Source organism: Sinocyclocheilus rhinocerous, unplaced genomic scaffold, assembly GCF_001515625.1.
Source record: "Sinocyclocheilus rhinocerous isolate Xijiao unplaced genomic scaffold, SAMN03320098_v1.1 scaffold115, whole genome shotgun sequence".
NCBI lineage: Eukaryota > Metazoa > Chordata > Actinopteri > Cypriniformes > Cyprinidae > Sinocyclocheilus > Sinocyclocheilus rhinocerous.
The window spans coordinates 1,021,350-1,044,760 of NW_015650001.1; the positions used below are offsets into that span (position 1 = coordinate 1,021,350).

The window sequence follows — 23,411 nt, forward strand, 5'->3', positions numbered from 1 at the left end:
TAACTCAATCTGACCTAATGACATCATTATCACATGGCACAGCTGATTGGTTCTCTCTTGTATCGGTAGCCAATGATCTCGCTGCTCAACATTCAAATATATGATTAGTGCTGGCAGTAGCATTTGCAGCTTACTTCAGAACAGTGAAATCAACATCTAAGGTAAGTGAATGCTCTTCTAATCCATATCGCTGTGTCTATTGCGTGGTCTGCCTAATTGAATTAAAAAATGAGCAACCATTATCAAGTTTAAACTAAGTGTCATGTTAGCAGTTTGCATTGTATGCAGGAGCGAATATTAAGCATATTAGCAGCAGCATTTAGCATCTGTGTTTATATAGCCGGAGCAAAATGCAGTTTAGAGCATATGTAATCTCTCTGAGGACACGCCGATAGTAACGCACATGAACCAGGTTAAATGAAATAAGCATTCTTGTGTATGCATTTCAACGGGGGTTCACCATATACATCGGCGATTATCCCAGTGTTCACGTTCGTTATTTCTAAGGTAGATGTTTTCATTGTGATTGGTGAGTGGTTGATTTCAGCTACACGCAGCGTCAGAAGCACGCGCTTATCGCTGTCATATCAATGACAGTGTTTTGCGGGAGACACTGAAGATCACTATCTACGGCTGTAACAGTTATTGCCGAGTGAAATGCATTATGGGTAGTGTAGTTCGAAGAAATGTGCTTGTGCGACGTGTGCTCTCGCTGTGCTGTGTAATACAGAAAACAGAGAAAGAACATTTATATTCTGCTTTTATTTCAGTTCATTCAGGTCAGTCCACCCAGGGGTTTTTGTGCACTGTAACTTTGACAACATTTATCTGCCCAAGAGAGTAAAATGGCATGCATTGGCTAACTTTGTCTGTCTCATCATTGCACAAACATGAATTAACAAGCTGTTACACTGCCGCTGGGACTGATGAAGAGGAGAAAGTAACAGCAGTTATCAAACGATTAAATTATGATATTTGCTCAAGTCGGTGCTGGGGTCTTATCTATCGGATTGCAATGTATATCTATTTTGTTAATTAAACATTACACATAGTGCGCATCTAATTAGAGTTAAGCCGGTCGGCGTGGTAGCCCAGGCTCACATAGTCATAGCCCACTATTGTTAAGCCGGTCGGCGTGGTAGCCAAGGCTCACATATTCAAAGGCCACTATTGTTAAGCCGGTCGGCGTGGTAGCCAAGGCGCGAGCCGCCTGAACGGACAAATACTTACAAAAGTAGCCTATGTGAAAATACCTGTCTTGCCAAGTAACTTTGTAGATTTAACAATGATTAATCTATATTTAATTTATTTATACTTGTGTATAATGTAATTATACAGTGTATAATTATTTATACACTGTAGTACAGATGCACTGATCGACCGTCCATTTTTGTTTTATTTCAGACTATCTTCCGTTCAGTGCTTGCACACAAACTGCACTGCATTCATTTTCCCAAAGGCCACTTGTGTGGAAATATTACGTTATTATTTATAATTAGTCTGTAAACGGCCATTAACAGAGGCCAGAGACTATGAAGTCGGACACAAAGAGGAGAAAATATTGTAGCAGTCAGAGCAAGATCACTGTTCTCGATGCGCGAAATATAGGAAGGAAATCCAAACATTGAATTTTATATGAATGTGTTTCTGAGGGGAACTGGCTGTTTTTAGAAATGGCGTCGTCTTTGAATCTGCGTCTCATTCAGTCCGTCTACTGTTTCTGTGTTCATGCAGATGTTTTATGTAGCATAATTCCACAAAGCTAAAGTTAGATCACTCTGTTTTTGCTTCATATTTGGAAATTATACAGTCTAATAAAAATCAAACATTGCACATGTATTGTTTTTTCTCCAATTCATGATTAAAATGCAGTAGCTGCTTCTAATTTCAAATGGTTATGAAAAATCAAGGTGCAACTTTAATAATGTTTAAACTTTATGTATTATTTATGGGTATCGAGTTCGATACTTTTTAGGCACCGACCGAATTGCCTCGATACCATCAAGTATCGAAAAAACGTCTCGTCGTTCGGTACCAAATTTCGATACCTAAGAGGTTAATCTCATCAGCGTCAGTGAGCCAATAAGCCTGCAGCACTAGCCGGTGTGTTCGATATGTATTATTTATGGGTATCGAGTTCGATACTTTTTAGGCACCGACCGAATTGCCTCGATACCATCAAGTATCGAAAAAACGTCTCGTCGTTCGGTACCAAATTTCGATACCTAAGAGGTTAATCTCATCAGCGTCAGTGAGCCAATAAAGGCCCGGGTATACTTCACTTTCCGCGTTCCGTTCCATCTCGTGCTCAGCCGTGTCCGCACAGCTTTCAAAGTATACTCAACCGTGGATGAGTGCGGATGGACGAGCTCGACACAGGCGCAGTCATCGACACACTCCGAGTCATGGAAGAGAGAACACAGGCAGACAGCGCTGGAAGCTGCTAATGCTCATCAGTAAATCAATGGAAAATAAAGTATACATAATGTTTTTCTTAGAAGCTGTCAATATGTTTTATATGATTTTTTTTGTGTGTCTGTGTCCGTGTTTGTCTCTAAAGATCTGGAGCAATATAATTATTTGTTCTATTTTAGCTAATTGTTAAGTGAGAATATTATATTTAAGTCATTATTTGTTCATGTAGAGATTAATTTAAAAAACAATAGCTTACATAATGTTTTTCTTAGAAGCTGTCAATATGTTTTATATGATTTTTTTTGTGTGTCCGTGTTTGTCTCTAAAGATCTGGAGCAATATAATTATTTGTTCTATTTTAGCTAATTGTTAAGTGAGAATATTATATTTAAGTCATTATTTGTTCATGTAGAGATTAATTTAAAAAACAATTAAAAGGTGTGTTTCTAACCAAACCGTAGGTAAACACGCTAAGCGTTCATAATATTTTTATTCAGCCGACTGCTGAAGATGTCAGTATGTTTCATGTGAATTTATTGTGTCTATAGCTCAGTTTCTGTAACTGAAGAACTGAAAATAAATAAAAGGTGTAAGTTTGTCATGTCAATCGTTAATGAACAATATTGCAATATTTACGGAATACAATATTTAGGCTATTTTTCATGTATATATTGTAACTTAAGATCCTGAGCAAGATGACTTGTTTGTTGCAAGTTTGATAAAATATTTTAAGTTATTATTTGCTTATGGCTAGCTGAAACAAATAATTTATGTAGACATTTGCATGTGAGTTTTCGGTGGCAGCAGCAGTGTCATGATGGGAGGGGGAGGGGGAGGGGGGCGCCTATGCTTAAATGTATTTAAATATCTGAAACTTTATGCAGTTGAAAACACTGAATAGTTTTGATATAAGTTTTGAATGAGTATCTCGCTGGCTCTGTGCCAGTCAAAGTGCGAAAGCAGATTTGAGCAGTTGATCATGTGACACCTTTGAATATCCTATACATCAAATAATCATACGCATCAAAGAGTTAAAATATTTTGTAAAGAGGACGAGCTACAAAGCAACTACCTGGCAACCATCCCAGCATCTTGGAAGTGAGTTTTGCAGAGAAAAGCACTACTCACAATTTCTAGAGAAAAAAAATAGTTTCCTGTCTATCAAAAGGCAAATGCTCAAACACATGAAAAGAAAGTCAAAGAGTACCAGAGGCACATGCACACACATTAAATCTGCTCAAGCTGAGATGGAAATAGTGAAACCGAGTGAGAGAAGCTAAGAAAACAGACTTAAAAACAAAAACACTTTTACCTTCAGTGGAAAAGGCTGAAGGTCACTTTGTGTCTCTCTTCCCCAAGCGTCACCGGTCTCTCTCTCTACAGTCTGTCCCCAGCTCTCAGGCTATCACAACCACCCGCACCGAACCCAATTACAGCCCAGCACTGCATCCCACGTCTCACTCACACACACACCCATGTGTCCACATCACACCACACGCCTCTCCCGGTGCGACACATCACACCCCACACTCCGTGTCTCCGCACCCTCCGTCAGCCTCATGGCCGGGCCGAGAGAGAACTGGAACCACTAGGATTAAGATTAGGACTCGGTCAGAGCGAGAGACTAATGAGCTGGGACCGGCCATACAGAGTGCCATGCACTTCCTGTTGAGGACAGGATGTGACTCGCGCAACGTGACCGACCCATCACACTTACCTTGTGTTAAAACACATTTACCCCAAACAATGTCTCACCTTGAGACTAAAGCCTCCCTGAGACCAGTGCGTCAGTGTTTTATCCATTCTCTGTTCCTGCCCCCATATTGTGAAATATAGCCAGCGAGAGAGAGAGAAAGTAATTCAGGGTACACTACAGTCTCTGAGTCCTGTGATTTCATTTGCGTAGAGGTAATAAAACTACTTCATAGGGCAAAGGATAAAACCAGCGGCATAATGCCACTAGAGACTTCGGTTAGTCCGGCCTGTCATAAGCGGATATAAATGGAAACTCAATACTGCCTTCCCTAATCAAAAAGAGGAGAGGGAGGGAGCAAGTAGGCCAAGAGGGGAGAGTGGAGTGCGTAAGTCAAGGAGAAACAAAGTAAGACAGTTTCGATGGATTTTTCAGATCCTTGTCCTTAAATCGAGTTGTTTCTTCACTCTCTAAACCTGATAGCAGAAGCCCAATGGCTCATCGTCTATTTGATGCTTCTGTTTTCATCCACATACCTTTCACTCGCACAGACCTGTCTGTGATCTACTGCTCTCAGCTCACGCTTTGAAGAACACCGTGCTCTTACACCAACAGCCACGTAGAGAGGAGAGGAGAGGAGAGGAGAAAATTAGAGGAGGATAAGAGGAGAGGAGAAGATGAAAGGGGAGGAAGAGGAGGAGAGGAGAAACAAGGGGAAATGAGGAGAGGACAAGACGGGAGTAGAGGAAAGACAAGAGGAGACAAAAGGAGAAGAAAAAAGAGAGGAGGTGAAAAGAGAGGAGAGGAGAAAAAGACACAAGTACAGAAAAGAGGAGAAAACAAGACACAAATAGAGGAGAGGAGAATTAACTAGATTAAAGGAGAGGAGAGGAGAGTTAACTAGATTAAAGGAGAGGAGAGGAGAGGAGAGTTAACTAGATTAAAGGAGAGGAGAGGAGGACACAAGTACAGAAAAGAGGAGAAAACAAGACACAAATAGAGGAGAGGAGAATTAACTAGATTAAAGGAGAGGAGAGGAGGACAGGAGGACAGGAGAAAACAGGAGGTGAAACAAGAGAGGAGAGGAGAGGAGAAAAGACACAAGTACAGAAAAGAGGAGAAAACAAGACCCAAATAGAGGCGAGGAGAATTAACTAGATTAGAGGAGAGGAGAGGACAGGAGGACACAAGTACAGAAAAGAGCAGAAAACAAGACCCAAATAGAGGCGAGGAGAGGATGACACAAGTACAGAAAAGAGGAGAAAACAAGACACAAATAGAGGAGAGGAGAATTAACTAGATTAAAGGAGAGGAGAGGAGAGGAGGACACAAGTACAGAGGAGGGGAGAATTAACTAGATTAAAGGAGAGGAGAGGAGAGGAGGACACAAGTACAGAAAAGAGGAGAAAACAACACACAAATAGAGGAGAGGAGAATTAACTAGATTAAAGGAGAGGAGAGGAGGACAGGAGGACAGGAGAAAACAAGACACGAGTAGAGGAAAGAGGAGAGGAGATACAAGAGGAGAGGAGAGGAGAAACATGATGAGAAAAGAATACAAAAAGATACAAAATGTGGAAAGGCGGAAAAAAAGACGACATTAGATGCCATATGAAATGGAAGAGGAAACAAGACAAAACGAGGACGGACAACATGAAAAGAGAAGACAAGATGAGAAACAACAAAAAAAGCACATGTGAATTTTCTGTGTATATGCTAAAGAGAGACCCAAGAATAGTGTGAATCATAGCAACAGCAGCACACTAAAATCAACATCGCAGATTTTCTTTTAAAGCATCACACATTGAGCAAACAGTAAGACTCCCCTTCCAACTGCATTCATGTTCTGATTAAGCAGCAGAGCCGCTGCTTTATTTATGCATTAAAATCAGCCAATACATGTATAAATTCAACCCTCACTGCTTCAAAAGCCCATGAATGCTGCATCCATGCAGCCCAAACAAATTCCTCTCTCATTAAACATTCAGGCAGGAAAGAGCTCGGAGGAAAATACGGCAAAACAGCTGGTCCTCTAGAGCTGAATGAGAACTCAAGAAGAGGAGGAAAAAGAGAGAAAAAGTGTGCATGCGCGCACTGCAGGACCGCAAGTCTTTCCACAAGAGCGACCATGAAGTGAGGACTTAAGTGTGTGTAAGATGAGGACAGATTGGAGCAGTCAGAGGGCCCCGCTGCTGCAATCACACACACACAAACACAGATAAATAAACACACAAGCACTAAATGTAACCACCATGTCAAGACTTCATCATGCACCCATGAGTGGTCCGAACGCCACCCCATTAAAGAACACTAATGCTGTTTCACAGCCTATCTGCACATTTGCAAGCAGCGCAGGAAGCAGCTACTTTGGCTGTTTGTTTACAAGGGGTGTGTGTCTGCTGCTGTGTCTTTGAGAGTCTGCAGGCAGAATCTAAGACATGTTCCAGATGAGACATAACTACATTCTGAATAAAGTGCTGTAATGCAATGTGACAGTGAACTGCACTAACCAAGCTGAATGAGGTTATTTAAAGATGGATTGTGAAGTCGCCAAAGTCACCAAGTGGAATAGCAGAAATAATGGTTGTTTCCGAACAGGTTTCTCAAACACTCTGGTATCTTCCAATGTTCAGATCAAAGAGGTGTATTATACAGGAAGAAAGCTATCTGTTAGCATTCCATTCATCTCAATGGAGTGAAATCTGCAATCTTTGCTCATGGGTGTTCAGTTCTTGAGCTATGTTTTTTAGCTAATTAACTGAGCCAGCCATAAAAGCAATGTGGCTAAAACATTGTGAGTTTAAATTTCAAAGCATTTCAGTCATTCTGCGTTCCAGACTTCTTGGAACACTGAGTTCTTCCACCTCCAACTGAAAACAACAAACAAACGCACAGCAATTTGTAAGTATTTTACTGCTTAGAGAATTGGTGGCAAATTTGATGAACTCGAAACGTTTTTAAACTGTTTTGGTCTGCTTATGCATCAGGATTAGGTTTAGGGGTGAACCTTCATTCATTTTTTAACTATATATTTTTGCACAAATCAAATCGTACCAATTCATAATTTCCAACTTGTAAAATTGTTGTTCTCTCATGAGATCGGTTTGAAATAAATAACTAAATAAATACTGATAAAATATACTACTACTACAAAAAAAATAAATAAACTCTGTCACTATGGATGGTACCCTAAAGGTATAAAAGCTAAACCTTATTTACCCCTAAATGGCACATATTGGTACCTTAAAAGTACAAATTACTAGCGTTTGAAAAAACTTTCAGTGGCAGTTTTGTATCTTTTTGTTGAGATTTGATTCAGATTTCTTTATTTCAGAATACACAGATACTTTCAAATGGTCATCAAAAGATAAAGACTTAGAGGCCAGAATACCCTTTCTTTGGAGAAGTAGTTCAGCTCACGGTGCTGGTTTAACCAGTTGATTACACGTTAAACTGCATTTTTATTTTATTTTTTTTTTGCATTTGAACGTCTTGACACAGCAGCAAATCTGACAAATAATTATTTTAGACTGTGGTGTTAGAGTACCAAGTCTAATTTATGTTTCTTGAGTGGATAGTGGACAAGCTACAGAGAGTGATACTTGAACACTACTGCCAAATCAATAAATCCATTGTGACATCTATTATAGGCAGACAGGCAAAAAATACTAGGCAAAAGTTTCTGTCAGTGCTGTAGTGCAGTGGTTAGCAAGCTCATATTCTCTGAGCCATGCTCATGCGGGAATAAAAATTCAAATCTGGCTTGCAACGTAACATTTTCCTACCTCTTTCGCCCCATCATACTATACACTGTTCACCATCAAATCAATTACTGAAGGATTTGAAGTTTTACAACACTTTTTTTTTTGTCGAACATCCTGTTTCACTCAGAAATACATCTGATTACAGATGTAAAATGGGTTGCAAACAGCACTTCGTGTTGACTATAAACGGATTACACCCTTCGAAAGTAGAATGGAAATCTTTCCACTCAGCGAACCAATCAAATGGCGCGACAATCACCGGCAGTGCTGCTTACCCTACGACATTTCAGAGCGGCATGAAACCATCCATACTCCCGGCATCAACGGTGAGTTCGCCATTAATTTGTGTCACTCAACATCTCAAGGTCTCACTCAATAGAAAAGCCATAAATTAAGTCTTCGAGGGAGAATATTTGACAAATGAGTGAGGCATTAGAGTGAAGAGTGACAGTACTAGGCTGCAGAGTGGGAATATTCCACTGCGAATCAGGAGTGTGAGATCAAGGGGTGAGCGTTAGACTGAGAAGTGATTTTATGCGAAATGTGAGAGCGTTACATGGAGGCGTCAGAGTATTAGACTGAGTAAAAGTATGAGACACACTGGAGAGTGTTTGAGTGAGCTGTTAAGAGTACTAGACGGTGTTGTGCGAAGGAAGAAATTAGACTGTGAAAATCTGTGGACAAAAGGAAGTATTAAGGGGATCAGAATGTGAGAAATTTTGCAGAGGAAGTGTGTCTGTGTCCATATACGCACTCAAACACACAAACACAGATACACACTCAACGTCTAAAAAGTGTAGGTCCATAAGCATGCCTATGAGCAATTTGTGATTATTCGTTTTGACATTTAAACATTGAAATTCAGAAGAAAAGAAAAAACAAGGGCATGTCAGCATCCATCTTTTAGATTAGTAAACAGTAATTTAAAAAAGTACTGTACAGTATGTATGTTTAGTTTCTAGCCACACATGTACATTAAGGTCAGAAAATCTAAGGCTTATTGTGCTTTTTTTTTTTCACCACAAATTATATGGTCATCATAACAGTTTGACAAATTAACGTGTATTTCATCTTTTTATCCCCTTCTGATTTAATTTCAAAAGCACTTGAGCTACATGAACTCCACAAGTTTGTTGTTTCAAATGAAGCAAGAAAACAACAAATCTATACAAATGAGTTCAAATGTCACAAAGTAGCATATTTGATTAGTGAGCCAGAAATAGTAGAAATTATTTTGTATACTTTCAGAATATTTTTTTTAGATTTTGTTTTTCACTTATTTTGACCTTTAATTTGTTTGATGTTTTTTTCTGAGCAAAAAAGAATGACTATCATACACTTTTACCATGATTACCATGTTTGATGACATTAAAAGACTATTTAGGGATCACAGTGCAGACCTCAAAAACTAATTGTAATTTTAAGTCTTTACCAATCTTTACCTCTGTTCCTCAAAAGTTCTACACATTTATCAGCAAGACGTTTTTAATCATTTAAAATGTAATCAAATTTTGTATGATCACTTTTTCTTTTATATATTTTAAAAAGTACAGGTCAGAATAATTGTTTCGTTTTTACATAAATATAGCTGTTACACTAAATGACGAGGGAACATTTATTACATGGACAACAAAATAGGACATCTCGTCCTATATACATACTATTTGGAAATGGTAAAATTTATTATTTTTTTTGCATTTTATTGTATTTTATTTTAATGATGCTCACCAAGGCAATAAATGATATGTAATGTATTCCTGTGATGGCAAAACTGCATTTTCAGCAGCCATTATCTCAGTCTGTCTCTGCTGAAAGCTGTTTTTCAGAATTCTCTTGATGAACCAAAAGTTCAAAAGAACAGCATTTATTTGAAATGGCAATCTTTTGTAACATTATAAATGTATATATTTATAGTCTCTGTGTGTGTCTGTTTATTCACTGGAGTATAAAATTGTGACACCCAGCTTCAGTCTCTTATATACACAGTATATACACACACACCCACACACCTGGAGGCACTCATGCACACACACACACACACACACACACACATACACACGTACAACACATTGATGAAGCGGCTCCGTGCCCGGGGCCAAAACGTGTCCAATGGAACACTGAGTACATCACATCAATTCACAGCAGCAGAACCAGGCAAATTAAACACCGGAAATACAGCGGCCACCAAATACACCTGTGCAAGCAAACGCTGCACGCTCCCCTGCTCTCTGGGCCTGGCACGGGCCCCGCAGAGCAGCAGATGGTGCGGTGGTGTCGGAGTGGAAGGGCACTAGCTGGACAGACCCCCGCTACCTCCCCCCGTCCCCAGACCTCAGGCCCATCACATCCACACCAGCTTTACTGCCACATGGGTCCCTCCATCCACCACACTCTCTGACAACTCGCACACATCTACAATGACCCATTTATAGGGGCTGAGGAGACCGGTATATGCCAGTCTAACTTAAAATGGCACTTCCATTCTAACTTACAGGTATTCGTATAAAGTCAGTACTTTTATTGTTTTAATAATAGTTATTTTTTTGTGTTCTCTTCAAACGACTGCTTTCTTTTATTAGTGTGAAATTTGTTGTGAACTGAGGACTGAACCAAAGAACAATACTCAAGTTCAGGTATTGACACCGATTTCACAAATTCATCTGATTCTGATTCACAAGCTCCTGATTCAGGTTCAGTTCAGATTTCGATTCCCTAATGATTCGTCTGAATATTTAACAGGTACACTAAAGGTGCTTTCACACTTGGTTCGATTGCTTGGTCCGAACCCGAGTTCGATTGCTCCCCCCTCCCCCTGCCCCCGCTGGACTTGTGTTCACATTATATTATTTGGGTCCGAACCGCGGTTCGTTTGCGTCATCAAGCCAGCAGCTGTTTAACCCGTTGCTTAGTAACGAAGGCGCAAGAGAAGACGGCAAAATGCGTAGCAAGGCTCTCTTCAAATGTATGTTTTTGAACCGTTGGTTTTGTTTCCAAAGCTTCAGTACATAACGGCACTTACGTCTGCCTTACGAATGTACTGCAAATGCTCTAAAGAATGCTGAAGGCGAACAGAAATGAGATATACAGCTCTCTGCTTGCAGCGCGTCAGTCACGCTCGCCAGGAAAGTGAGTGAAACACACACAAACACACATTGTTATCATATAATACGTCATTAATAGCGGTTCACTTCTGTGATTTGGTACGATTGCATTCACATCAGCAGCGAACCATACAGGAGTTCACTTGAACCGTACCCCAGACCACCCTTTTTAAGCAGACTCGGGTACGATTCGCGGGTGCGCACCCGAGTTCGGAAGACCGCATTCACATCCAAACGTACCGAACTCTGCCGTCAATCGAACCCGGGTGCGCACCAAAAGCGCTAGTGTGAAAGCACCCTAAGGGTCAATTTTTCTCAATCTCTCAACTAATGCTGTAAACATTCAATTCAGGGAACCCTGTCAATTGGTAAATTAATAATAAAGATTAATATTAACAAAAACATTTAGATAAAAATCAACATTCGGGGGAAAAAACCCCTGAGTTGTATACATACATTTAAACTGCACATACGGCAGGTTTATATCTTTTTAATGATATAATTATATAACTCCAATGTTTTTGGAATTTGATTGTTATAAAATGTTTCCATGACAGATTTATTTAAACACAATAAATGAGATTACTAACAGGTTAAGTAAAAAAAAATATTATGTATATGTAATGTAGAGCATATATTTAACAAAATGCTCCTATAGAGAGCTTTTTTTTTTTTTTAATTAGCAAGTTATAGACATTGAATTGCTTTTCTGAATTTAATGTAACACTACATGACACTGTTTACAAGCATTTTTATTTATATCTTTATGCGGTTGATACACTGACTGAGCAATTGCATGAGACATGGTACATTTCAGTAAGTTGTACCATTTCTTTTAACATGCTTTCTGCCCTATTCAATTTGATGTTGATGTGAGTTGAATCCTTAACTTAAGTTTGCTAACTTGAAAGTCAGGTTGTTAGCTCAGGCAATTACAATGGGGTTACACAGAAGTCATCGCTATTGATTACTGATTGACTACAGCTATTGATTTATAATTTGCTAAAAACAACAAATTGAAGTGAAACAAACACTGTTCACCGAATTTGAATTCAATGAAATTGTTCATCAGACTTGGGCCTTAAACATAGCTAGTCTTTGCAAGTGAGTGAAAACTTCCAAAACTGTAGTCAGTTTTCTCTTTCATGGAATCAGAATGAAGATAATCCTTTTTAATAAATTTTCAATTTCAATAGTAACTGATCTGGCTTAAAGGTTGGCTTAAGGGTATACAATTTCGGAGAGGCTAGCAAAAGCAAGATAGCTTGAAAGCATAATATAAATACATTTAGACCACTTAACTTAGTGATTGCTATCGGGATGTAAAGAGATTTTCAACCAGCATAACAAAAATGTTTTTGAACCAAATCACCTAGCCGGCCTCTAATGGCAAAGATAATAGAAGGCTTCTCTATCGCCCCCTGAGTATAGAGGTTACCTCCACAGTAACAGAAAATGTATGCATAATGGGACTGCAAACTTCCAGTGTGTTGGCCAAGCATTTGCATCTGCATTGGTGTACGTAGCCTTAAGTTACCACAGAATGTTTGAAAATGGCATTAGAAATTCCAGAAAAAACAACAACAAATTCAGCAGCTCGCTGTGCAATGATCTGAAGAAGCGTAGGTTGAGTACAAACCCTGGGCAGAGGGGCTGACGTTGCTCAGGGCGATGGTGCAGGTAAAGAGGATCCAGAGAGCGAGAGCCATGCTGTGGACAGAGCGAAGGGTGGTGGGGGGAGTGCGGTCAGCGGGAGCTTGAATGCGGGGCACTCCTTCCCTCACGCCCTCTCACTGATGGAGAACCTGGTGAGAAGGGAACGAGAGAGACAAATGAGAAAAAGAGATCAATACTAATAGCAGGACCTAAATTATTACTGTCGGCCTTTCCCTTCTGTGGCTCAATAAAAAAAGCAGTACTGCCCTGTAATTCTGTTCATTCTGTCAAAGCAAGATGCCTGTTATTGCTCCAACCAGATCTGTGCTTTCTGGCTCTGCATGGCCCATTTCACGTTGCACTTATTCAACATAATTGAGAGGCGCTCTAGACGCACACTTGGCACCGGTCAGGTGGAGTTAGACGACTAGACCTGAAGGGCGGCCATTTTGTTCTCACGCTAACACAGCAACAGCTGTTCCCTGTCCAACACAGCTATTCTGTGATGCTGTTTGCCAATAATTTAGTAGTAACCAGGTAAACAAAAACAAAACATATGCTGTTATATGGATTCGAATGAATTGCTCAGACTGCGGCCAGAAACACGCAAACAATTCAAGGTATGCAAGCTTGATTTTTTTACATTCCAAAACGTATCCAGATTATTAGATAAACCAGTCTGTGGTCAATTTTCTCTTTTAGGTTGACTTTTGTCATAGTTTAGCAATCGATTGCAGAGAAAGTAAGATGTCCAATGATGCTCCAACGAGATCCATGTTTTCTGGCTCTGCGCGGCCCATTTTACATTGCTGTTATTCAAAATAACTGAGAGGAGCTCTAGGCGCAAACTGGGCAAAAATCAGGTAGATGGCTAGAGCTGAATGGCGGCCATTTTTTTTTCTTGCGCTAACACATCAACAGCTGTTCGCCGTCCAACACAAATATTCTGTGTTGCTGTTTGCTGATAATTTAGTAGTAACCACATAAACAAAAGCAGAACATCTGCTGTTCAAGTATGATATTTATTGAATTATTCAAACTGAGGCCAGAAACATGCAACTGATTCAAGTTATGGAAGTTTGATTTCACATGTTTTAGATGAACGGCAGCCATTTTGTTCTTGCACTAACACGTCATTACCTGTTCCCTGTCCAACGCAACTATTCTGTGATGCTGTTTGCCAATAATTTAACACTAACCAAGTAATCAAAATCAAAACACATGCTGTTTAAATATGAACTCAAAAGAATTGTTCAGACTGAGGCCAAGAACATGTGAACGATTCGTGCAAACTTGATTTCACATGTTATGTTTCAAAATGTGTCCAAATGCAATTCGTTAGCTTGTACTAGAGTAACCAGTCGTCTTCTACAGTCAATTTTCTCTTTTAGGTTGAATATTGCAATGGTGGTGCTACTGTTTGAAGAGAATCTGGGTAAAACAGAAACTCAAGTTTGACCTATAGATCTGTCAAAGTGAGATTTTGCCCAATTTAGCTCTGACCAGATCCATGTTTTCCGGCTCTGTACGCGCCATTTTACATAGCAATTGTTCGGAATAAATGAGAGGAGCTCTAGGTGCAAACTGGGCACAGATCAGGTTTAGTTTAGAGCTGAACAGCGGCCATTTTGTTCTTGCTCTAACACATCAACAGCTGTTCCCTGTCCAACACCAATATTATGTTCTGCTGTTTGCCAGTAATTTAGTCGTAACCAAGTAAACAAAAGCAAAACACACGCTGTTCAAATATGAATTCGAAAGAATTGTCCAGACTGAGGCCAGAAATCTGCAAACGATTCTATTCAGCTCACATTTTTGTGTGTTCTGTTCCAAAATGTGTCCAAATGCAATTTGGTATCAGGTATTCGAGTAACCCGTCCCATTCTACGGACAACTGTCTCGAATCTGGGTAAAATACAAAAGCAATACTGACCTCTAATTCTGTCAAAGCGAGATGCCCACTGTTGCCCTGTTGAAAAAACTAGCATATGCTGGTTAGGTATGTTTTGAAGCATGGCTGCTGGTTTGAGCTGGTTTAAGCTGGTCATGTGCTGGTCCTGAGCTAGAGCTAGTTGCTTAGGACCAGCTTAGGACCAGCTTAAGCCAGCTCACGACCATCTTAGGACCAGATTAAACCAGCAGCCATGCTTTAAAACATAGGCTACCTAACCAGCATATGCTGTTTTTTTCAACAGGGTGCTCCAACCAGATCCATGTTTTCTGGCCCATTTTACATTACACTTATTCAAAACAATTGCGATAAGCCCTAGAAGCATACTTGACGGCGGTCAGGTACAGTTGGACGGGTACGGCTTAACACTGGCCATTTTGTTTTGTGCTACACGGCAACACCTGTTCTCTGGAAAAAACTTCTGTTTAGCTATAAATATTTTGTGCTGTCGTTCGCCAATCATTTGGTAGTAACCAAATAAACAAAAGCGAAACATATGCTGTTCTGTAAATTAGAATGAAATGTTTGGCCTGGGGCCCATTACTTGAAAACAAACGCTTCTGACTAGGAAAGATCCATTTCACATATTGTTACATTCCAAAATGTGTCAAAACTCAGTTTCCCTTTTTTATGTAAATTTGCAACAGTCTGATGAGAATCTCGCTGCAATAATACAATAAAACAGTACTGTAAATATACTTATTCTGTTGAAGCCAGATTCCCCACTGTTGCTCCAACCAGGTCCATGTTTTCTGGTTTCGCATGGTCCATTTCACATCACACTTACTCAAAATAACTGAGAGGAGCTCTGGGCACACCAGGGGCGTAGATTACGCGGGGGATGCGGGGGACGTGTCCCCCCCACTTTTAATATCACGTAAATTCGTCCCCCGCACTTTTTCGGGCAAGTGTGTTTGCATAGAGGTTTTCAAGAGTCGGTGTGAATAAAGATAGATTTAAATTCAAAGAGACAGGATAGTCTGTGCATGATCTGATGTTTTATTCAGACCCAGAATAAGGCGAGATGAACATCGCGGAGCGCTAAACATTCCGTGCAGTGTATGTTTCATTCATACTCGAAGCCGGAGGGCGCTCTCGTACCGAAAGTCGAATGAGGAAATTCCTTATATGGACAAAAGCGTCCAGCTATCGCTGTATGAAAACAGTTGTTTTCAGAAAAAACACACTTGACGGCGGTCAGGTACAGTTAGAAAGCTAGAGCTGAACGGCGGCCATTTTGTTCTGCGCTAACACGGTAACAGCTGTTCCCTGGCAAACACTTCAGTTCCAGTCATTCCAGAGCTTGATTGGACGTGACGTGCTACATATGCATGGATGTGAAAGTACGGCCCACCACAGGACATGCAACATGCAAACGGCAAGAATGGTCGTTCTGTGTACGTTTATACGAGAGAAATACGAAGGTACAAAGAGGCGAGAGTGGTACAAAGAAGAGAGAGTGGACAGTTTCAAGTCAGTACTGCCAGAGGGCTCACACATCTCATTTGCCTAATGAAATAAATCACAGTCTGGAAGTTTCTTTCATTTGTTCTTGGAGGCTGCTCTTCCTTCAGGGCTGAAAGGAAAAACGACAGAAATGCACTGAATTGTTAGAGCTAATGTTGCCCCTGCTGTGCGTTCAGAAAGAACAGACAGACTGTACTGCGAGTTTATTGGGAGGAGAACCTGTGTGTGTGTATGCCTGCGTCTCTCTTCAAGGGGATTCGCTTTGATCCTCATAACCCTCTACCCACTCTTTTCATTGATCTTCCCTAGTCATAGATGTGAAAAATAGATTGGCAATAACAAAAAAAAAAAAAAGGAAATCCACACACACAAACATTTTTCCATTGGCATAATGGTTTTAATACTGAGCTAATTATATTTATTATTCCCCTAACCCTATATAAACCCCTAAACTTAACCCTCATGTAAAAATACACACAAACTAATGTAGAAGGTACTGTGGCCTACTTAACTTTTGGAATGTGACAAACTTACTGAGCAAAAAAAAAATATTCTGTGGGAAATCATGTAAGGCATCACTTTATTTTTATTCATTACAATTTTAATGGCTCATTGGAAGTAGATAAATAATATACTTTTGTTAATTACTCTCCTGCATGGCCTTGGTTACATGATAAAAAAAATTGATAAAAAAAAAGATTGCACTGATGAATCATGCATAATTAGACCAGGGACATATATTTCAAAGTTAAAGCTCCTCATCCCATAAATAGTCTACTTAAATAGCCTTTAGTTTACACTAGTATTAAAAAATCTGGGCTCGGTAAATTCCGTTCTCGAATAACGCATGCATGAATTTGATGAAGAGCTCGGCAAACTCCTCAATACTTTATCGTATTTAGACCAAACTCGGAGTTTGTTATGCCAATCATGTCCTGAGGTTACCTGCACAGTTTCAGCACAGTGCCACCTACTGGTCAGGAGATATAAAAAATGACAGATTTCTGCAATGCTTTGGCATATTGGCACCAAACTATGTGCATGTCATTGTCACACCTAGTTAATCACACAACATTAATTTGGGAGCAGCGTCACCTATTGGTCAAAAGTTATAAATCATTAAATAATATTACTTGTGATTTTATTTATCATTTTTCAGCCAATTTGAGTAAAATCATCTTAAAATGTCTATAATTACTCAAACGTCTTAAAACGCTTGAACCTCAGTAATTGCTGAAGTAATTGCTTTTTTTTTTTTTTAAAGAGGTCTCTTATGCTCACCAAGGCTGCATTTATTTGATTAAAAACACAGTTAAAACAGTAATATTGAGAAATATTATTACAACTTAAAATAACTGTTTTCTGTTTTAATATTTCAAAGTGTAGTTTATTCCTGTGAAGCAAAGCTGAATTTTTAGCATCATTACTCCAGTATTCAGTGTCACATGATCCTTCAGAAATCATTCTAATATGCTGATTTGCTGCTCAATAATTTTTTTATACTATTATCAATGTTAAAAACAGTACTGCTAAATATTTTTGTGAGAACCATTACACATTTTTTTCAGGATTCTTTGATTTATAGAAAGTTCAAAAGAACATCATTTATTTTATATAGAAATCTTTTTGTCTTTACAGTCACTTTTAATCAATCAACGCATATAAATGCTGAATAAACACCTTAGTTTATTTAAATAAATACATAATCTTACTGACCCCAACATTTTAGGTCTCAGCTCTGAACCATGACTTGCTGCTTGCTAAAGCCATTCAAGCAGCTGGTATGAGGGGGAGGGACATTCTCATTCTAGAGCATTTAACCAGACAAAAATTTATAAAGGCCCCGAGTACGAGATGATCTATCAAGATGACTTTAGGGGGTCTTTAAAAATGATCAATTTCAAATTCTTGCATTCACGGTCAATCGTCCAGCTAGGCAGCAGTTTGCACATTCTCTACTTCCTCCCAGCTCCCATCCATTCCATTCATTCTTCCTACTTTCTCCTTCATCATTCCAGCCATCACTCCATCCTCCCTCTCTCCTCCCCATGACCTTCTCTGATATTTACCCTCCTCTCCTGTGGCACGGCAAAAACCCACAGACAAGAGCACAAGAGAAGAGACTGACCAATAAACTCGTCCACGACAGAAAAACGGCCCACTTGCGTGCAGGCAAGACAAAGCATCAAAGTCTGGGAGGTAAAAAAAAGGGAAAACAAACATGGAAGTATGCACAGAGCCCTTCCTTCTGCTGTCTGCATGTTACTAATGGTCAGAAAATGCTCCCCTCCTGGGAGGCACCACCGTCTCTATTTTTTCCTCTCGCTTTTGTAGCTGTTAATGAGAAAAAAATTGTCTTTCAACCTTTTTCTTTTGATCTTGCCTCTGTCTGCACTCGGTACAATGGCTCTCCTGCGGTCCCTGCTGATAAAGGACGGATGGGAGAGAGAGAGCGAGGAAGGTAGAGAGCAAAAGAAAGAGGTGCAGCAGGCGGTCTTGGGAGCCCGTGCTGGTTGAGAGGGGAGCAGTGCAGCGTGGGTATTCACTATGAGCTTGCCTTAGGGCAGTGACTGACCTTTTGCTCTGATCTGATCCGCCATTATCATCAGTGTTGCTGTTCCAGTGAAGAGGATGGTAATATTTCTCCCAGAGCAGAGAGATTGGTGGATAGGCTCTCACTCTTATCCAGAGGATCCCATAGGAACGAGGGATCACTTATGTAATCTTTTTAATGTCTCAATTGTTTCTCCTAGTCAGCAAAGACGTTAAAGGGAGAGCAAATAGAGGTTTCGTCTTAAAGTTGTGATGAGACGGAAGTAGTGACAGATTTTCCATCTGTATTGTGACGTTCAACAGAGTGAAATGAATTATTGAAAAAAACAAAAATGTAGGGAGGGGCTTGGTTCAATCCATCGATTGTTGATTGAATGAAGCTTAAAGTTGACTGTGAGAAATGGGTGGGTTTAATCAAACTAAATGACTGAAAAAGATATTTTAATCAAAAATTACAAGGTCACAAAATACTCGAAACTTTGAAAAAAAGAAAGAAAAATAAGCTAATAATAGATTAAGCAATAGGATCAAGAAAATGCAATTCATATCTTTGAATCTTCTGCTAAAAATGACTAAACTAAAGCTAAAAGTTAAATAAAATTAATTACTAAAATGAACTTTAACTAAACTGAAAATGGAAAGTATGAAAATAAAAAAAAAACAGATTCAAAATATTATTAAAAACTATAGTATCTCAATGACACTAAAATAACACTGTATAAAACAAGTCACAAAATCTCTGGTCTTTGTCCTATGTACTAATTTATAAATAAATAAACAAACAAACTCTATTCACACATGCAATGGTTTAAAAAATGTAATTGCATTTCAGGGTTAATAATAATAATAAAAACATAACTTTCTGTAAAAGGTAATAACTGGGTTCCCTTTCAGTCGGTCACTCTCGACGTCACGTCGGATGACCGACGAATTGGGATCTCGCTTAGAGGAACCAATCCACTTCGAGTGTAAACTAAACGAGCCAATGCACATTGGCATGCGATTATTGCATCCAGCTGCTGCTGATCACAGCGTGAGTATAAGTAGGCAGCAGATGCAGCGCATATTCAGCTTTTCACTTCAGAGCCGAGCGGTTCTATCGTTCTGCTCCTGACCTTCTACGAGTAGAGAGTAAAGACTACAAGTCAAGCACGCTCTTTGTGGGCTCTCGTGCTGGTGGTACGGCGCTTCAGCAGCGGTGGTTTTCCCGTGTCGAGTGGGTTGCACACAACAGGCTGCACTACCCCTGTGTGTGTTGCAGACGGCCATCTCCCCTGTGCGCTTCAGCACACTAAAAGAGCAATTTCCATACTAAAAGAGCTTCACGGGTGGAACGTCTTTTTAAAGACGCGTCTTTTTAAAGATGTCATACCATCCGTGTGTTTCTGGGTGCGGTCGTTACCTGGCGCCGGGTGATGGTCACGATCGCTGCCTCACGTGCCTGGGCATCTAGCACACTGAGGTGGCGTTTGTGGACGAGTCATGTTCTCATTGCGGGAAGATGATCATCTCGGAGTTGCGGGCCAAGCTCAGTTACCTCAAAGGGGCAGAGCTCCGTTGCCTCTGCCTCGATCTAGTTCTCAGAGTTAGTAGAATAAGTTGACAAAGAAAGTGTTAGAAGATATTAAGCAGACAGTCTACTAATACTCTACTAACTGCTAGTTGACATGTAGTTGCAAAGTTACTTACTGTTAATAGAATGTCTAAAGTGGACTATCGAAATAAAGTGTTACCAATAACTGTAAAATAGATATTTAAAAACTTCTTGTTGAAAATGATTTAGAAGTAGAAAAGAGAGTTAACATTAATCAATATGTCTTCTTTTATGTTCTTTAAGACTCCTGAGCTGCAAAAGAACAAACACTTAACTATAAAATGGACTAAGGGAAAAGAAACCAAGAGAGGAAGATGCATGAATGATGTGCATTTAACAATCTATTTATCTGGAGACAGCCTTGATCCAAGGAAAATAACCTAATTATCCAGTTACATTAGATCATTACTATAATCACCACGATCATTATTATCTATTTGCTTAGCAGACACACTCATCTAGCATGACGCGCCATACATCTATTTTACACATGCCGCAGGTTGCTCAGAACAACTCACTGCCTCGTTCGATAATGTATGTTCATTTATTTTAAGGCAAGAGGCAATTGCCCACTACAAAGCAAGCTTATGTTAGAGAAAGATAAAGCAGAAAATGATGCCGGATAAGATCAGCACAAAAAAACAGCATCTAGTTTTGGCAATATCTACAACAAAATTGTATACTGAAATGCAATGGAAAATACAATAAAGTGAATTTTATGGCTTAATGATTTTTTAAAATTAGTTTAATTGAATAGTTGAACTATTTAAGCTATATATTTATGCTATCCTGTATAAAGTAAAGCTATTTCCTGTGAATATGTGACTTCCGATCTTGCAATTTTTAGTCCGAACTTCCGACGTCCGATCTTGGGAGTCATTAGCAGTTCTAGGTAAAAAAAATAATCTAGAGGAAGGTACAGTAAATGGTAAAACTTTGTACGCAAAAAAGTTTTTGGCTTGTGACGTCTGAGCCTGCGCTGTTATCTCCGGCTACTGGAAACTTTTTCAGGCTTCTGATTGGCCACCATGGCTTTACGGTTGAGATTATATCGCCACCTGTTGGTTTGGCATGCTCTTGACAGTGCTTCATAGCATGCGTTTTCATGTGGACAGAGATTTTTTTTTAAAAACGGAAGAAGGAAAACGTTTATAAAAAATACCCGTGTACGTGTGGACATGGCCTGAGTAATGTTGTGGTTCCCTGTTTGCGGTTATCAGCGGCTACATTAGCATTATGTAAACTTAGCTAATGCTTATCTCGTAAGTGGCGGTCAGGCATTTTGTGGTCATTCGGCTTTCAGGCGGACACAATGCAAGAATAATGACAGCAGCTTCATCTCTTAGTGAGAAGAGAGAGCCGGATCGTTCACTCGGACCGGTCAGGAACGCTAGATTAAATTCCTTCAATTAGTCGTCCGAGACATTAGCGCATGGCTGGGAACTGAGCTTCCAGAGATTTAATTCATTTATTAGCCTCTTGACCCCTTTAAAGTAATCACCTCTCGAATGGAGATAATCGCCACATTCTACCTTTTTTTTTTTTTAATCCGAAGACATGCCATGAAATATCATTACCATTGTCTCCCGCACACCTCCATCCCCGTAAGTCTCCATATCGTTCCATGCCCTTTACCATCAAACTCCTGTTTTACCAGACAAAATGATGACAGTCACCGGTAAATTCAATTTAATGAGATGCAAATTTGGTAAAAGGACAATTCGGGCCGCTCAGGTTGATGTCGTTATGCATGTCAAAAATCTCTCATTAGCAGACGCCTATGAATCGGATTACTGAATAATGAGGGTGTGTTAGCCTCAATCTTTCCACCGAATTTGACAGAGGGCTTTATCTGTGTCCAATGTATTCATCCTGTCTAATGCGCAAGGTGATTCAGTTAAAGCTCAGCAGACTGGTATGGTGGACTGGTGCGTTGCCCCGAATTAGCTCCTGATCTCTATAATTGATCTATAAATCTACTCTGACACTGCGGTTCGTCGTACTCCCATTTACATCAACAGTAATAAAGCATATCCTCCACGGTGCATCTTACAGACAGGAAGTGGCGCGCCGGTGTCTTTGCACATATACAAATACTCCCTTAAGTAATAATACTCCCTGTTTCCTACGCTCAGCCTGACACAAAGCTTCTGGAGACGTATTACTCTAATTCTCCCATAAGCGAGCATCGCAGTCCCCTGCCCTGTTTTGGAGGTGCAATTTACATTGGCACTCCAGCCGACAGTGTCTCATTTGTCACTAAGCTTGCCTTTATGGAGTGGGGCTCAATAATTCCTCCGCATAATCCAAAATAAATTGCACTTCTGAAAGCATCAGACCTGTCCCGGGGGAACAGCGAAGGTTTTACTCAGGGGTCGGCAACCTTAGGCGCACGTGCCAATGGAGGATAATAGTGGATGGAGGGATAATCATTGGTACGTGAGCTGAAAGAGAGCAAGAGGGATTAATATTACATGTTATTGTGCAGTTTATTGTGCGAGTCAATCGCTTCTGAATGGAAAAAAATAACTTAAGCGTTCCTTGTAGTCATGCTGGTTGTTTATTTGGTTATGAGGTCTTTGGGAAGCGAAACGCTTAAAAGCCTGATGAAACTGATAGAGATGCACAGATCAGTTTGCTGCAGTGTTACTCATGCACCTGATGGTGAACAAAACAACCAACTAAGGATACACTGACATTTTGGCCAATACCAATAACAGAGATGTATCTGCCAATGAAAGGCTCACCATTAAGTCTTAAAAAAAATACTTTTTAAAATAAAATAAATAAAATTTTAAAATATTTAAAATATATATTTTTAAGTCTTTGTAAACACTTAATTCTTTAAAACACTTAATATATACTGTATGTTCACCATTAAGTCTTTAAAAATACTTTAAAAAGTATAAAAATAAAATTAAGCAACATTATAAACATCATAATAATTTGCACATTTCTAAACATTTGGAGCACTGCAAATATATCTAATTTATAATTCTGATGGCATGCAGTCTTTAATTGTTATAATGGTATGTAAATGTACCACTGGAAACGCTTGTTTTGTTTACTGTGGAGACGTGCTGAAATGGCGTTTGGTCTCGTACTGTATCGCGTACCTTGTCAGTGTCGTGCGCTTTGCTTGGCCATTTGTTGGGATAAACAGGAAAGTGTGTCCAGCTGAATTCAATTTGAGTTTTGTTAAACTAATTAAAAAGAA

The 23,411-nt window shown here is 39.6% G+C and overlaps 1 protein-coding gene across 3 annotated transcripts in view; it reads right to left on the minus strand.

Annotated features, from left to right (window-relative positions):
• LOC107711219 (adhesion G protein-coupled receptor L1-like) overlaps positions 1-23,411 on the minus strand; it is a 173,847-nt gene that overhangs the window by 74,956 nt on the left and 75,480 nt on the right. For all 3 annotated transcript variants that reach the window (XM_016516159.1, XM_016516157.1, XM_016516158.1), the window contains one exon: positions 12,613-12,778. In XM_016516159.1, the coding sequence (XP_016371645.1) occupies positions 12,613-12,682 (70 nt within the window). In that variant the 5' untranslated portion in view covers positions 12,683-12,778. The remainder of the gene's footprint in view (positions 1-12,612; positions 12,779-23,411) is intronic.